Source organism: Pseudoliparis swirei, chromosome 6 (assembly GCF_029220125.1).
Source record: "Pseudoliparis swirei isolate HS2019 ecotype Mariana Trench chromosome 6, NWPU_hadal_v1, whole genome shotgun sequence".
In the NCBI taxonomy this organism is placed as follows: Eukaryota; Metazoa; Chordata; class Actinopteri; order Perciformes; family Liparidae; genus Pseudoliparis; species Pseudoliparis swirei.
The window spans coordinates 11,102,865-11,117,417 of record NC_079393.1 but is presented as its reverse complement, the minus strand read 5'-3'; the positions used below and the strand labels follow the sequence as shown (position 1 = coordinate 11,117,417).

General features: G+C 40.8%; 1 protein-coding gene across 1 annotated transcript; it reads left to right on the top strand.

Moving 5' to 3' along the window:
- Positions 1 to 839: 839 nt before the first annotated feature.
- On the top strand, positions 840 to 10,663 carry LOC130195636 (CD81 antigen-like). Its single transcript, XM_056417298.1, has 8 exons — positions 840 to 979; positions 2,542 to 2,656; positions 6,863 to 6,960; positions 7,045 to 7,119; positions 7,219 to 7,332; positions 7,439 to 7,537; positions 9,473 to 9,556; positions 9,683 to 10,663. Exons 1-8 carry the CDS (start codon positions 914 to 916, stop codon positions 9,746 to 9,748), a joined length of 717 nt encoding a protein of 238 aa, XP_056273273.1. The 5' UTR covers positions 840 to 913; the 3' UTR covers positions 9,749 to 10,663.
- Positions 10,664 to 14,553: the final 3,890 nt, after the last annotated feature.

The following is a 14,553-nucleotide window of genomic DNA, read 5'->3' as shown; positions in this document are numbered from 1 at the left end:
TCTTATGTCTCATATATCTTATTATGGCTCATCTATTTTCTTATGGCTCCGTGATGTTCGGATGTAAGAGCCAGTGAGTTGTTGACAGTCTCGTGTGTATGTCTCCGCTGTGACTGCGGGGATGTTTTGAAACAATGAGTTGAGAGAATGTTGTTGTTGCGCAACTCTTATGCGCGGCACTTGATCTGTGTAATAATTAGCCCCCACATGGCAGTGAGCAATGCGCCACCAGGGGGCGTCATTGCTCACTGCCAAGAAGCGCCTTTTATTGTCCCGATTTATCCGTTTGTTAATTATCGCGATATCTCAAAAGCTTATCAACAGATTAAAAATAGGCACGTGAAGAAAAAAATCGCCCATTAAACAGTTAGTTTTTTAAATGAAGGATTCCTTACCATTGACATGTTTATAGCTTAATTAATTTACGCATTTCATCATCGATGAATAACAACAAATTAAACAATGTCCCACACATATGCCTCTGTCATGTTTTGTAATGCAGAAATGTACATTTAAAAATGCTTTTATTATAAAAAAGATTGGAAAGTGTAGGTATACTTCCTTCCTTTCTTTCTTTTTCGATATAGCCTACTTGTTTTCCTCAGAAACTATAACACGAGGATTTATGCCGTGCACTTAATAACAATAACCCATGTATAGGCTTGCAGAGGAACACACATACAGTGCTCTTTATGTTCGCTATGTTGTTGTTCCCTTCTCCTTCTCCTCCTGTCCGCTTCACTCGGTGGGCAGTTCTCCGTCTTGGTTTTCACTCTTGATTATAAAGGAGGAGTTTGCAGCAGAGAGGCACTTATACTCCTGGATAAACTCTGGCTGTGTGATCCGGGGCAGTTGTCTGACTTCACTAGTTTTTCACTTGGGGAAAAAGGACGAGCTGATCAAAACTGGCAACATGGTTGTGGCGGGCTGCACGAAATGCATCAAATATATGTTATTTTTCTTTAATTTTATTTTCTGGGTGAGTTGAACATATTTTACTTTTAAATTGATTTTGACCTTTGATGTTTGAGTAACTTCTGTTTAAAAAAAAACTTTCTCTTGTTTGATAAAGCGGCTGCACGTTTAGGCCACACGTCTGTTGAGCTCAAGGCTTAAAGTTAATACACTTAGAAGTCCTGGACAGAGTTTCCCGCCCTGCTGTGTACTTTTTATTATGCTGATGTGTCTCTGAGGGCAGCATCAGTGGAAGAGTCAGAGTTTAAATGCTCTTCATCAACAGTTACCTTTTCTATGGCTCCGAGGAGCACTTCACACTGGGTGTCCTCTCACAAGGATAAGACAGTTTTTTTCTCTCACAATACTGCTTTTTTAGATACATAATTTCATTGATTCAACGACTGTTCATCTTATTCAAATACTCCAGACAGACGAGTCTGATTTCTGAAGTTGTTTCCGATGGCTAAGTGAACCAAATTGGATGGTTTCTTGTTATTTCAAGGAGTCTGCTTCTCCCCAGATTAAATAAAGAGGGAGATTGAACAGGGCTAATGGGGTTTCTGGGGGAGGGGAGAGCGGTTTTCCTTTGACATTTCCTTTGTTCCTATACCTGGTCACCAGATGTAGCATTTGCTGCCTGTGAACTTCTAAGGAGCTCGGGAAAACACCTCACTTAAAAAGTTGTTTCAGTTAAAATCAGTGCCACATTTGACACTTTCTTACATCACGTCAGACTTCCTGCAGATGTGCTGTGCACTTCATTTGTTCACTCGTGGCGATGCACAGAATTGATCACTATAGTTGTTTGGGAATTTCCGTTTGACTTTGTCTCCACATAACAGTCGTCTTTTTTTAGATAAGCCACCACATCCTGGACACTTGATGGAGTGTTTCCTCTGTTGGTTTTGCTGCTGCGCCTGTCATTGTAAAAAGTCGAAGCCCTCTCTTCCTCGTTCAGCTATTTTTCATGTAGAGGGTTTAGCTTCCTGTTTCTTGGAGAACAATAGAGTGCAGTCATGGCACTAAATGTGAATATATCTTGAGATAAACATGGGCCTGGAGGAAAAGAGGATCAACATGTGAACAATAAATTGCACTGATCCATTACTATAGTTGTGCTCCATCAGCTTGTACATGATAACACTTGTATCAGGATATACAGAATAGAGGAGAGAGAAAAAATCTAGTTAAAAAACATCGTTTTTGAGTTGGCTTTGAAACAATGTCGTAAGGATGTGGTCTGTGCCGTAGGTCACTGAGGTGTCAGGATGTTCTCTCATCACTTCTCTGAAAGGACACTGGACAGTTCACAGCCTCACGGCGGAGCTAAACACAGAAAACCACTATAGTTGAAAGGTTTGGACACTAATTTGATGCTAGGAGAGTCAGGCGTTGTGATCTGTCGTTTGATGAGCCTATAGAAAGGAGAAGAAAAAGTCTTAATTAATAGGATGTTATAATATTCATCGGAACATCTCTCTTCAATGTCGGACATTTTAAAAGGCTCTGATCCTCTTCGAGGTTTCACCAAAGTAAAGAAAAATTAAAGAAAATAATGAAAACTATTTTTCTCTTTGGGGACAGCTGGCCGGAGGTGTTATCTTAGCAGTGGCCCTGTGGCTCCGCCATGACAGTCAAACCAGCAACCTCCTCATCCTCCAGTTTGAAGGCAACCAGGCACCGGGCACCTTCTACATCAGTAAGTATACTCCATCAGCAGAAGAGCTTCACCTTCACGTCAGACATTGTGACGGTTGAGGAAGCTGTGATCATTTCATTCTTCAATGCAAAATGTACACCGAGTGTAGCAGCCTCAGTGTGGACAAAATAACCATGACATCTCAACACATAATACATTCAACTACTACAACACAACAAAGTATGGGCTCAGGAATGTATCATAGATGCCAACCCAACAGAGGATGGTCTTCAAAAAAATAATTTCAGGGCTACTACATCAATTTGTTCTTGATAATGTATCCACTTCCTGTCAGTGGCTTTGTCATCATTGCTTCCCATTTCCTATAAGCATATTTCCTCCTTGAGACACTAGTTTCTCTTCTCTCGTACTCTTTCTCCTTATTCTCATTCTCCACTTAACAGGAAGCCTGCTAACAGAGTGATGAAACCTAACTCATTGACAGAAATACCTGTCTTTCACACTCAGCTGGAACCATGTGAGTGCAGAAATAGTCGGAGCAGAGTGACCTGTCAGCAAAAACCAGGAAACAGGACCTGCGTATATCCGCAGTGTGACCACTGTCACTCTAACGCTAATGACCACTCACTGCAGGTGATGTTTCTTCAACAGACATACGTTTATAACTTCAGCCTCCAGGTTCTATCAAGGAGAGAGGCCAGATGCCTCAGACAGATGTTGAGACATACGTGGGCTCTGACTAAATGGTTTGTGAGCACGGTGGACGAATAAAGCCATCATGTGCCTTCAGTCGCTTGCACTTTAAAGTGTTTAATACTCAGGAGTTTTCAGTGGTTTTGTGTTCATGCAGTCCATCATGGTCTCTGTATGTCTTTGTAAAAAGTTTCCACAGAATCAGGAATATGAACGACAGTTTTAAATCACGTCTATTCGCCTGGACTCAGCGATCCACAGATTGGCCCCAAAGCCTGCCATATGTGATATGATTGAAACAGTGCATAAGCCCGTCCTCTCATGGTTAGTTGTGGTGGTGAACTCCAGTGAGCCCATTAATTTACATTTGGGCTCCTGCTGCTGTCCCATACTTACCCCTCAGTAAGTATATAGAGCAAATGCGAGCCCATGCTTTTTATAGAGGCAAAGGCACACTCGTGATTTTAAAGGCAGGGCGGCAAGTGAGGCCCACCCAAGCCAGATCAAGGGACTGTTTCTTTTCTTCTTACGCTACCCTCCCTTGGACATACGCCCTTGCATAATTCAAATAACTTTGTACATCTGCACATTACCCCTCAAATTAGAGTTTGGAGTGGATGTTTTTAGCATGCTGGCACACCAAAGTAGTATTTATGTAAGGATGAAAATACACATTCTCCAGCCTCCTAACCAGGGCCTGAACTCATAATTGGTGGCAGTTGTATGTAGTCTGGTGTGGTTAGTGCTCCAGCCTGTCATGCTGTGGGAGACATATGCTTCAGTTTCTTTGCCAAATATGTATGTAACAACTGTTCTGCATTATTTAATAACTGAAAGAAGACGGTTGCATTGTGGGTAAGCAGGCTGTGAAGGAATGATTTCTTACACACTTGTGTGTACATCAACGTACACAACGACTAAGCATTCCCCTGACGCCTCACAGCTGTTGATGCTTCGTCTCGACAGGACATTTCCAACATGTCCCGGGAAACAGCAATAAATAAAGACTTGTTGGGTTTTAAAGTCGTATTTACTGCAACTCTGTTAGCTCCGTGTCTCAGTAAGATCAAAGTTCAAACCAAACACATACACACGGGAATACAGTAGCGCTGATTCTCTCTTACTTCAACTGAACATGACACCGTTTTCCCTTTCTGCATGGCAACTGACAATTTAACTGATTTCTAAAAAAAATCTAACTAATATATATCACCATGAAACTTCCCTACTTGAGTACTTACGTTAAGGGGGACTTTTTTGCGGACATTTCTGCAGTATCAAAAAAGAGGCCCAAAAAAAACAATAAATATTTCCATGAAACTTTCCAAAGTTTTCTGAGAATTTCTGTTCAATTATGCAATGAGGCATTTTTGTAACGCAAACTCTTTGTGAATTTAGGAGAAATCCAAAATAGTAAATGAAACACCTGCATCTGTATTTCAGATCTTTTTTTCCCACCAGTTGGAAACAAAACATGCAAGGAAAATGGCACAAGATTGACTATTTGAATCTCAGCTGACATTTAAAGGAACAGCTCAACATGTAGCTTATTCCCTTTCATGATGAGAGTGAAACAAGAAAATGAATACCACTCTATCAACCTTCTCTTCTAACTTTTAATATGAATAAACATTGTGAGTTATGAACCAGTTGTGAGCCGGTTTTGATGGGCTACAAACATGTTGTGTGACTTTAATGTAGTGTTTCACTGCAGGAGGTCAGCTGTTAAAGACCAGATTCCCATCTGCTCGGACCCTTTTGTTCCAACTCTTTCTGTTTACAAGACGATAGGAGGACATTATTATAAATAGCCTTTTAAATAATGAATCCTCTTCTCAGCATCTATCCATTGATTCACAGTATGACTGGGTTCATCACCGTGTGAACATGACTAAACAGCTCTTTTTTTAATATAGTAGAAGAGAAGTGTTCTTTCAGCTGGTCTCCACCTCTCCCTCTTCCTCTGGAGACTACACTGGGACTCACAACATAAATGAACTTCCCCAGTGGTATAAAACCGCCTGTCTCCCTTGAGGACTCAATAGCCTTCAAACCTCAAAGGGTGTTGTCATAGTAATGGAAGGCAGTGGAAATAATGTCTGCTTTGCCGCATTGCCGGGATACTGGCTGGTAAACCTGAAAGAGCAAGGAGGAGGAGGGGGGGGGGGGGGGGGATAGACAGCCAGAGAAAGCGAGAGTAGGGCGAAGGACTGTGCTGACATGTCAGGTACAGTGTGAGGCGTTCGAGGGTCTGTTGGTTTTAAACCGCTACGTTAGAGCCTGTGCATGTTTTCGTGAATAGAAAGCCCAGAAACTGCTGGAACGTCCTCTTAAAGCGGTTAGGAAGCATTCACATCCTTCACTTAAGTAATAGTAGCGATACACTTGAATACGGTCAGGTAGTTTGTTTCACTAGTTCAGTGCTGCAACGCACATTTGTGTTCATAGTTTGCAGAATTCTCCAATCTTTGCTTTTTCTGTGACATTTGATCATTTCACCTTTTTGGGGCTTGATTATTTAAACAAACTCATTACAGAAGTGAACAGAGTGGATTTATTTTTCCATAAATCTTTCATCATTTATTTTGTAATTGTTTTCTATAAACTAAAAATGAGTTTTATTATGTCAAAATCTAATCTGAAGAACAATTCGTGATGTCAAGTATAAAGTAGAATCAAATGGAAAGACTCAAGTAAAGGAGAACTACTATAAAAACGAGTCAATGTATTTTATTAAAATAATTAGATTTTCAGTTTTAGGGTTCGAGTTGGGAGATTACTTTGGATCTGCAGACTGCAGCTTTTCTAAAACGGATGCCTTCATGTCACTTTAAATTAAACTCACAATGCAAACAGTACACTATATATATTTGTTCACCCTCAGTTGTTGTGCTGAATGTTTTCCTTTAAGCCAGACCTCTGCTGCAATCGGAGCTGTATTGCTATTTGTTGACATTTTCCTGCAGCAGGACGACCTGTTGCCAGCCAACAGAAGCCTGTTGCACTTCTGTTGGCCGTTAAACGTTGTGGAAACCACATTTGTGTCATCACGATGGATAATGGCCAAACATATATTTTTTTTAAATTAATACATTGCTTGAGCTCTCAGTATATTTTGTTTTAGGACTCCTCTTTATATCAGTTTAATTACACACAGATGCGTGTGTATATATGTGGTTGTGTGTCTGTGTGTTCACGTATCTGGGGAAGGATAATGCTCGGGGTCAGGGGTCAGTGCAGAGGGCGTTTTGTGGGGGGTCGGGGGTGCCTGGAAGCTATTTCCTGGCCTGACAGCTGAACAGAGTCAGCTCTGCCAGTCTCTCTCTCTCTCTGGATCTGGGGGTTGTTTTCTCCAGGATGTCAATAATGTCATGTCACCCTACAAAGAAGGCAGGAGAAACATTCAGGCAGTGCATTACAGCGTTGGGATCACTGAACAACACGCTGCTCTGACACTGCTGCCCCCTAGTGGTGCTCAGGACACATGATCAACTACTTGTCTTTAAATTGTCATGTAATATTAACACATTCCTGTTGTCTCTGTGTTCACAGGTGTGTACATACTGATAGCTGTTGGGGCTGTGATGATGCTTGTGGGCTTCCTCGGGTGTTACGGTGCCATTCAAGAATCTCAGTGCCTGTTGGGAACAGTGAGTGTCTTCTGCTCCAATTCATTCATTTTGGATCATTTGAGTCTGAATACATGAATAGTTTCCCTTATTTTGTTTCTGTAGTTCTTCTTCTTCTTGGTGATCCTCTTTGCTTGTGAAGTGGCTGCAGCAATGTGGGGTTTCATGAACAGAGACACAGTAAGCCACACAAACACAAGCCTGCCACTAAATATGTGATGTTTGCATTGATTTCCACCTCTGCTGCAATGGCCCTGCTCTGTTGTCTCTGAAACACAGATTTCCAAGGAACTGATCAACTTCTACGACTCCGCCTACATCAAAGCTGTGGACGTCTCGGGGTCTCCCAGCAAAGACTCTGCCATCAAGGTGCTGGATGTGTTCCACACTACGGTACGTCATGATGCACACACAACAAGAAGTATATGAGCCACACACATCTATCTGATGGTGTATTGTGTTGAGTGAGTGACCTCTTGTTTCTTTGTGTCCCTTTCAGCTCGACTGCTGTGGTAAAGGTGACGACACGGCTCTTTTCAAACAAGTCGCCAGCACCTTGTGTCCCAGAAAGTCTCCAGAAGATATTTTGAAATCTCAGGTAAACACAAATTCTTGAATTCTAAAATGAACACAGTACCTGGTGAATAAATGGTCTTCATTGGAAATGATCTGCCATCCTTGGTAATGTTGCAGAATACACATGAAATTATACATTTGAGGTTTTAGGAAATTTGAACATTGCAATTATTCTGATTTATGGATCAGAACATTGAACCAAATGCCAAACAAATACAGCCCAATATGAAACAGTAGTTTGACTGACCTGCGTTGACTGGGTGTCAGAGAGGAATGGGCTGTTTTAACCCTATTTTAGTGTTGATTTTCATTTTCAACAAAAATATATGAATATTTTGTGTGAAACACAATTAGCTCAAGTTGTGCCTCAAGACCGTCAACAAAGAGTTGTAACACGATGTGCATTTGACACTCAAGACTGCAAAGGATGCACATATTATTATTAATATTATTATTATCCATCAGTAGCACATAGTGACATTTGGCAAATAAACACTAATATAAACAATAGCACCGGGTCCCAGTAACACACTGTCTTGGTGGGTACTGGGAGAAGTTTAAAAGAAGAGGGGCTAAATGTGCACAGATCTATAAAAAGATACTCGCACAACAGACACAACTACACTTAACTGGCACAAATTAAGTCCACATGCTTTTAGACTTCAAATAAATATCTTATTTATCTGTTTGTCCTTTTAAGCCAACGTTTTTATCCGTAGGATCTTCCTCAGGAAAGTTTAAAATCTCTTTGCTGACCAATGCTGGCTCAGTTTATTGTGTTGGTGCTATATTGACCCAATTTACTAATAGTATAGTATACATATCGATAGTGTTTATGTTGGTAATCAGGCACGTGCACAGACATTTTGGGGGGCAGATGCTCAAACCCAAAAAAATGGCACCCAATGCCCAAAAAAAATTCTGACAGAGTTGAAGCATAAGCAGCAATACACTGATGATGCTGTCCTCAACCTGCGTCTCCTCTGGCAGCATCAGACAGCTAGCTTACATTTTCTTTATGAATAAAGATGAATTATTAGATAGCAACAACAGTACAAGCGTTCTGATTGGATATGATTTTTTTTCAGTCTGGCCACGCAAATCCTAGACTAGCCCCTGTTGAATAGAACGGAATAAGAATACTCTCTCTCTCTCTCTCTCTCTCTCTCTCTCTCTCTCTCTCTCTCTCTTCTCTCTTCTCTCTCTTCTCTCTCTCCCTCTCTCTCTCTTCTCTTCTCTCTCTCTCCCTCTCTCTATTCTCTAAACATAACTAACGTCAGTAAACAGCTGGACGAGGCTTTGAAATCACGGAGTTTTTGTTTGTTTATTTTTTTAGGAACCGTACGTCGGACCAGTTGTGACGTCATGTTTTCAGCAGCGCTAATGTTGTGGTTGATTTATCACAAAACAACGTCAGGGGACAAACACCGTCAGGTGTGTCTGGTGCTGCGGGTCAGAGGAGAAGGAGGTGCAGCCGTTCGGTGGCGCGAGGAGCACTGCGCGGAGGAGGAAGTGGAGGAGGAGGAGGGAGGGGCGCGGCGGGGGGAGGGAGAGGAGGGGGGGCTCGTGAGCGCCGCGGAGCGGGTCTAGGCGAAATTCTCACAAGAACTCAAATAAATGCCCCGTCGGATATTAAAACACATTTGGGGGGACTTGATGACAGAAAGAGTCACGTTTATTCTTCAATACGGATGAATAAACAAAAAGTGTCTCCAGCAAAAAGGGCACTTTACTCATCCAGGGCAAAGGGGCTGGTGCTTAAGCACCACTAGGGCTCTATCTGTGCACGTGCCTGTTGGTAATACATAACATGGTAGATCATTAATTATTCCGAAGCAGTTTATATCCAGACGCAGCTCTCCTTAGAAGTAACCCGGTACGGGGTGTGTGCGGTTTGAGGGGTGACAGCTTCAATCCCAGCCTTCTGGTCATCGTCTGTGTTTCCGCCTCGTCCCAGAGCTGCCACACTCAGCTGGTCGAGCTGTTCTCCGAGAAGCTCTACCTGATTGGTCTGGCTGCTTTGGTGGTTGCTATCATCATGGTGAGTGAACATACAGGATGGGTATTACCGGCTCCAATCACGGCGAAACATTCCCCTGAAACTTCACTTTCAACAACCACGATGAAACTTATTGAAGTAAGCCGCTCTCTTCTTTTCCCCATTCAGATCTTCGAGATGATCTTCACCATGGTGCTCTGTTGTGGCATCCGTAACAACCCGGGAGTCTACTAGGAGACTGTGTTTCTATGCATCAGATCCTCTTCTTTGTGATTTTAACCCAACAAGATGGATATCTTTCTTTTCTTTACCCTAGATTAAAAAATGCATCTGCATCTCGTTCTTGATAATCCATAAACACTCATCGTTCTTTACCAATGATTTAGCAATTTTTAAAAATGTATTACATATATTCATATGAATCTTTTAGACATATGATATGTTATGAGGTATTTCTCTAAGGGTCATATTGTTTTTTTATGGATGTATAAATTGTATATATACGTGTCATATGTTAATAACACTTAGTAGAGTGCATGTATTCCCTGATTGATTGTTTGTGATGCATCTCGCTGCAGTATTAGTGTTGAAATATAATTTAAGCAGCAGGGTGTCAGTGGTCTAAGGGGATGTCCTGTCTTACTCTAATGATTATCAGGTTGACGACTGTGTGTCTCTTCTTTATGCCGAATGGACCATCTTCACGCTCTCTTTACTTTATTGACTTGTGAAACACTCATCCTTAAATAAACAGTTACGTCTTCTTACTCAACCTGTTTTTTTAATAATGCTAATACATTATGTCACCTCCCTTCTTCTTCTTTTTGGAACACATGCTGGTGTTTTCCAACCTTTTATTTTGCTTGTGACTCCTTAAGATGAAGCAACTTATCTTTCAATGTCAATTTTTATCATTAAAATAAAAGTATTTTGTGTATCCAAAAGAGTTGGAGTTGTTTAACATTAATTTACTCCCATCTCTTGAAATATTAGATTCCACTTGTGAGCCCGTGTAAGGGGCAAGGCTCCGATACAGATGTTTTATTTTATCGACATTGTTCACTGTGATGTTTTAAATGTAAGACTGAGTTCATTATTTTACTGGACCAGCTTTCTTTTTGACAATAAACTGCGCCATCTGTATGCCAATCTGTCTTGACACTTTGTACACCTTCACTCAACAAGCCACACGTATTTACCGTGAGTCACCACAGGGGGGCAGTGTGGCGTCAACGCTGCTCTTGCTCAATCAGCACAATCTGCAGCACTTTGAATACATTAAACTCATCTGACTTGTATTTCTGGCACAGTGGCAGCAGACACACCCAGAACACTCAGTGTTTGTTCAGCCAACAGGTTTATTTTCTCATCAGAGAACACAGCTCTTATTGAATAATTTGTGGCGTCAAACCAAATTAATCGGAAATGATGCATGCACACTACCTGGAAGGAGACCTCCTTATTTTTTTTTAATAATCTTTAATATTCGAAAAAAGTATTGCGCCTCTGTAAAAAGCATTGCAAGTCAACACCAGCAAAAATCCCAAACCATCACGTTTCTAAAATATTTGAATAAAGGTTTACATTATAAAAACAATATTGATTGTTCATCAAATAGTTTTTTTATGAACAATATTAAAATGTTATTTAATTTTAGATCTGTCGACATTATTTTAGATATAGATCGATGGTTTCCATACTCATATGATTTGTGTGTAAATATGTAATCTGCAGAATGTACTGGGTCTGATGAGGCAGTAATATCGGGTGAGAGGAGAGCCAGGGCCCGCAGGGCAGGAGGCTCCACATCCAGGGGCCCGTGGACACTGAGGGACAGCCGCACCCGGCCGTGACACCTCGCTGACCTCCCGCTCTAATTGTTCTCCAGCCAGCTCTGGGCGACCAGAAAACTATAAAACATTAAATATTTCCTCACAGGGTTTATTAACGATGCGTTATAGGTTGTGTATGCTGTCTTACGTCTTTTTCAGCGTGGGGCCTTTTGCATGTCTGTTCCCATTGTCTCATCCTCTGTCCATACTGTATCTCTTTTTACATGAATATTAAAAAATATATTGTTACTTAATATTAGTAACGTGTGGGGGTTAATGTACTTTAAGTACTGCAGTGTATCCTCAGAGATTACTACCCAGAAAGACGGTTGGCTCGTAGCGCTCGAGACAGACAGAGCAAGGGTGTCACTCTCACTCACTGGTGCAATCATTTTCTCTGACGCACACACACACTAACCTTCACACACACACACATTGATCTGACTCAACCTTGAGACTGATTTCTGTCCCTCTGTACCATGTGAACTGGGCTGGGAATCCAGTAAAACAGCTGCTGTTTGGCTCCAAACTGAGTGTGTCATCAATGAAATGTTGCAACATACAACAACAACAAAAACAGCCCTGATGTTGAATCACACGTCATTAATTAAATGTATTGTGCAAATTTATAATGCAAAACCCAGTTACTCAGAACTGTTTTGTTAGAAAATAAATAGCTTTATCGTAGAAAAGCAAAACCACAAATATAACTTGTCGGTCCGACTCGTCCTTTCTGTGAGTCCAACTGTCTGACTCTGAACACACCCTGTGTTGTCAACCTCTCCTTAAGAGTCATCTCTGTGTGTTGTGTACGCTCCGTGAATACCTGCTGTGGAAAGGATGATTGTAAATTTTAGGGCGGTGACTGTGACTATATCTTTTGATACTCTCTAATATTCCACCAGATTAGATCACTCGGTGCACACTTCATCAGAGAGGAGAACTCCTACAAGCAATACAGCATCAATGGTAATGGTGAGTCAAAATCTGTGATTTTATTTTTGATATATATGCCACTTGTTCTTTTTCTTTTTTCATGTGTCCATTTTGAAAAATTAAGTGAAATTAATTAAATTGAGAAAATGGGTCCCCATCTCAGACTCCTGATTGTGAAGCTGTGATTGCTTGTTTCTACTTATAAACATGCCGTGACAATGAAAGTGAAGTCAGTGTGAACAAATATGTGAAAAGGTGAGAGGTGATCATTCAGATAAACACCGGGCGGATGAGCAGAGGAATTATGCTTCTATAGATCTGTTAACCTTTAGACTTTGATCTGCTTTGGGGGAAACCCTCTGATTGGCTGATTATCTTTAGAATTAATGTGGTTTGTCATTTTCTGCTTCGATGCACCCAAACAAAGAAAGGCAGACAGAAAGTACCGATTAGAAGATATGTATAATTAGACTTGAGTCCATTTGAAGATGTTTATTCTGCTCCAACAATGACTTGTTTTAACCCTCCTGTTATGTTGCGGGTCAAATTGATCCGTTTCAAAGTTTGAAAATCTAGGAAAAATACTTCTAAGTACTTTTTCTGTATAAAACTTCTTCTGCTTACCTTATTTAGTGTAATCAACATTTTAAAAAATACTAAAAAAATATCATGTATTTGCAACCCCCCCCCCTGCAGGTTTATATAACAGAGATGATGTTCCCGGGTCAATTTGACCCGGCTGTGAAAGTGAAGGCTAAAAGTCACCAAAAGAGTCACGTTTAGACTATTTCTTTCTTTGTAAATGTAGGGCAGTCTTTCTTACTCCCTCCCACCAAGTTTCAACACACACACTCACACACACACACACACACGCGCGCACAGACACCAACACACACACACACAAACACACATATCAGCACACACACACCCCGTTCACAACCCCATATATAAAGTTGTACACATTTCAAACTTCAAACAAAAGAATCAGGTGGTTGTTATGGGAACCATCTCTATCCTGCTGTGTGCCCATCACTCTACATGAGAAGCACACTTTACAGACTAAACCATGTTTATCATCTTCTAACTTTCCCCCTAAATACACCTTTATTGGACATGGGACACTAATGTGAGGGTTTCTTTCATGTCTCAACTAATAAATATGTAGTATAGACACACCCTGTCTCATCCCAATCTCAGACCCACACACATTCTCTTTCCAACGACCGCACCTATGCGAGAAATACAGATACTATTTTGACGGGAACCTTTATTTTTCCCTGCGGGAAAACTCCACCCACACGTATCAGGGGAGGGGCCAAACATACAAAATGGTTGCTGAGCAGTCCTACAACATTACACTCTGCAGATACATACGACTGCACCAAGAGGATGACTGTGTGCTGGTCTTTGGTCATCTTTTATCATATAATTTATGCATCTTAACACTAAAAATAAACATAACTAACGTTTACTTTCAATACAAATCCTTTATGACTCATTTGGCTTGATTTTTAGTGGGCGGGTCATTATGACCCTGAACAGCACAGGTGTCTCATCTCTATTTATCTTCATCACCCCATGAAGAAAAAAAAACGTACAAAATGCAAATAAAATTTAGGAGAAAATACATGTTATGGTAGACTAATGCAATTTAGATTTTGATTTTTTCAATGTACCTAAAAAATAGTTTGAACATGTATTTTTCATTAAAACGAGTGAGTGCTCCTGATTGAACTCTGATCTATGGAGGGGTAAATAACTCAATTCCACTAAAAACTGATTTAATTGTTAGTAATGTTGTTGGTGATGAGGTACAAACTATAGTTTTTAGAATTTTTTGGTTTCTGATCACTTTTGGATGATTCAACATTAACCGGGTCAAATTGACCCGGGAACATCACGGCTGTATGTAAGAAACGAACATAACAGGAGGGTTAACCTTTGAGTCTGAGATTTGAAACGTGTATATTCTTCCCACAGGTTTTATGGCTTTCAAAAGGCTGCAGTGACTCACAGTTGCTAAGGTCTTATAAAACAAACCAGATCAAACTGAGGTGTGGCTCCACCTTGATGATAGAGTGAGACTGACACACCTTGTAACAGTCGCTATTCATACTTAACATCCAGATTGAAGCTAAAGCAGGTAAGTTTGTTACTGATTCAAAAAGAACAGCAAAGTCGTTGGTAAATAAACAATTATATAAAACTGAACAGCCGGTGGTGGAAGAAGTACCCAGATTTGTTAATAAGTAAAAGTAGCGACCCTGCAAC

Bases quoted from the DNA above. Each gene is read 5' to 3' on its own strand.
- LOC130195636 (XM_056417298.1), top strand. From the start codon at position 914: ATGGTTGTGGCGGGCTGCACGAAATGCATCAAATATATGTTATTTTTC. The intron at 2,657-6,862 runs GTAAGTATACTC...CTGTGTTCACAG, and splicing joins ACCGGGCACCTTCTACATCA to GTGTGTACATACTGATAGCT. The intron at 9,557-9,682 runs GTGAGTGAACAT...TTCCCCATTCAG, and splicing joins TGGTGGTTGCTATCATCATG to ATCTTCGAGATGATCTTCAC.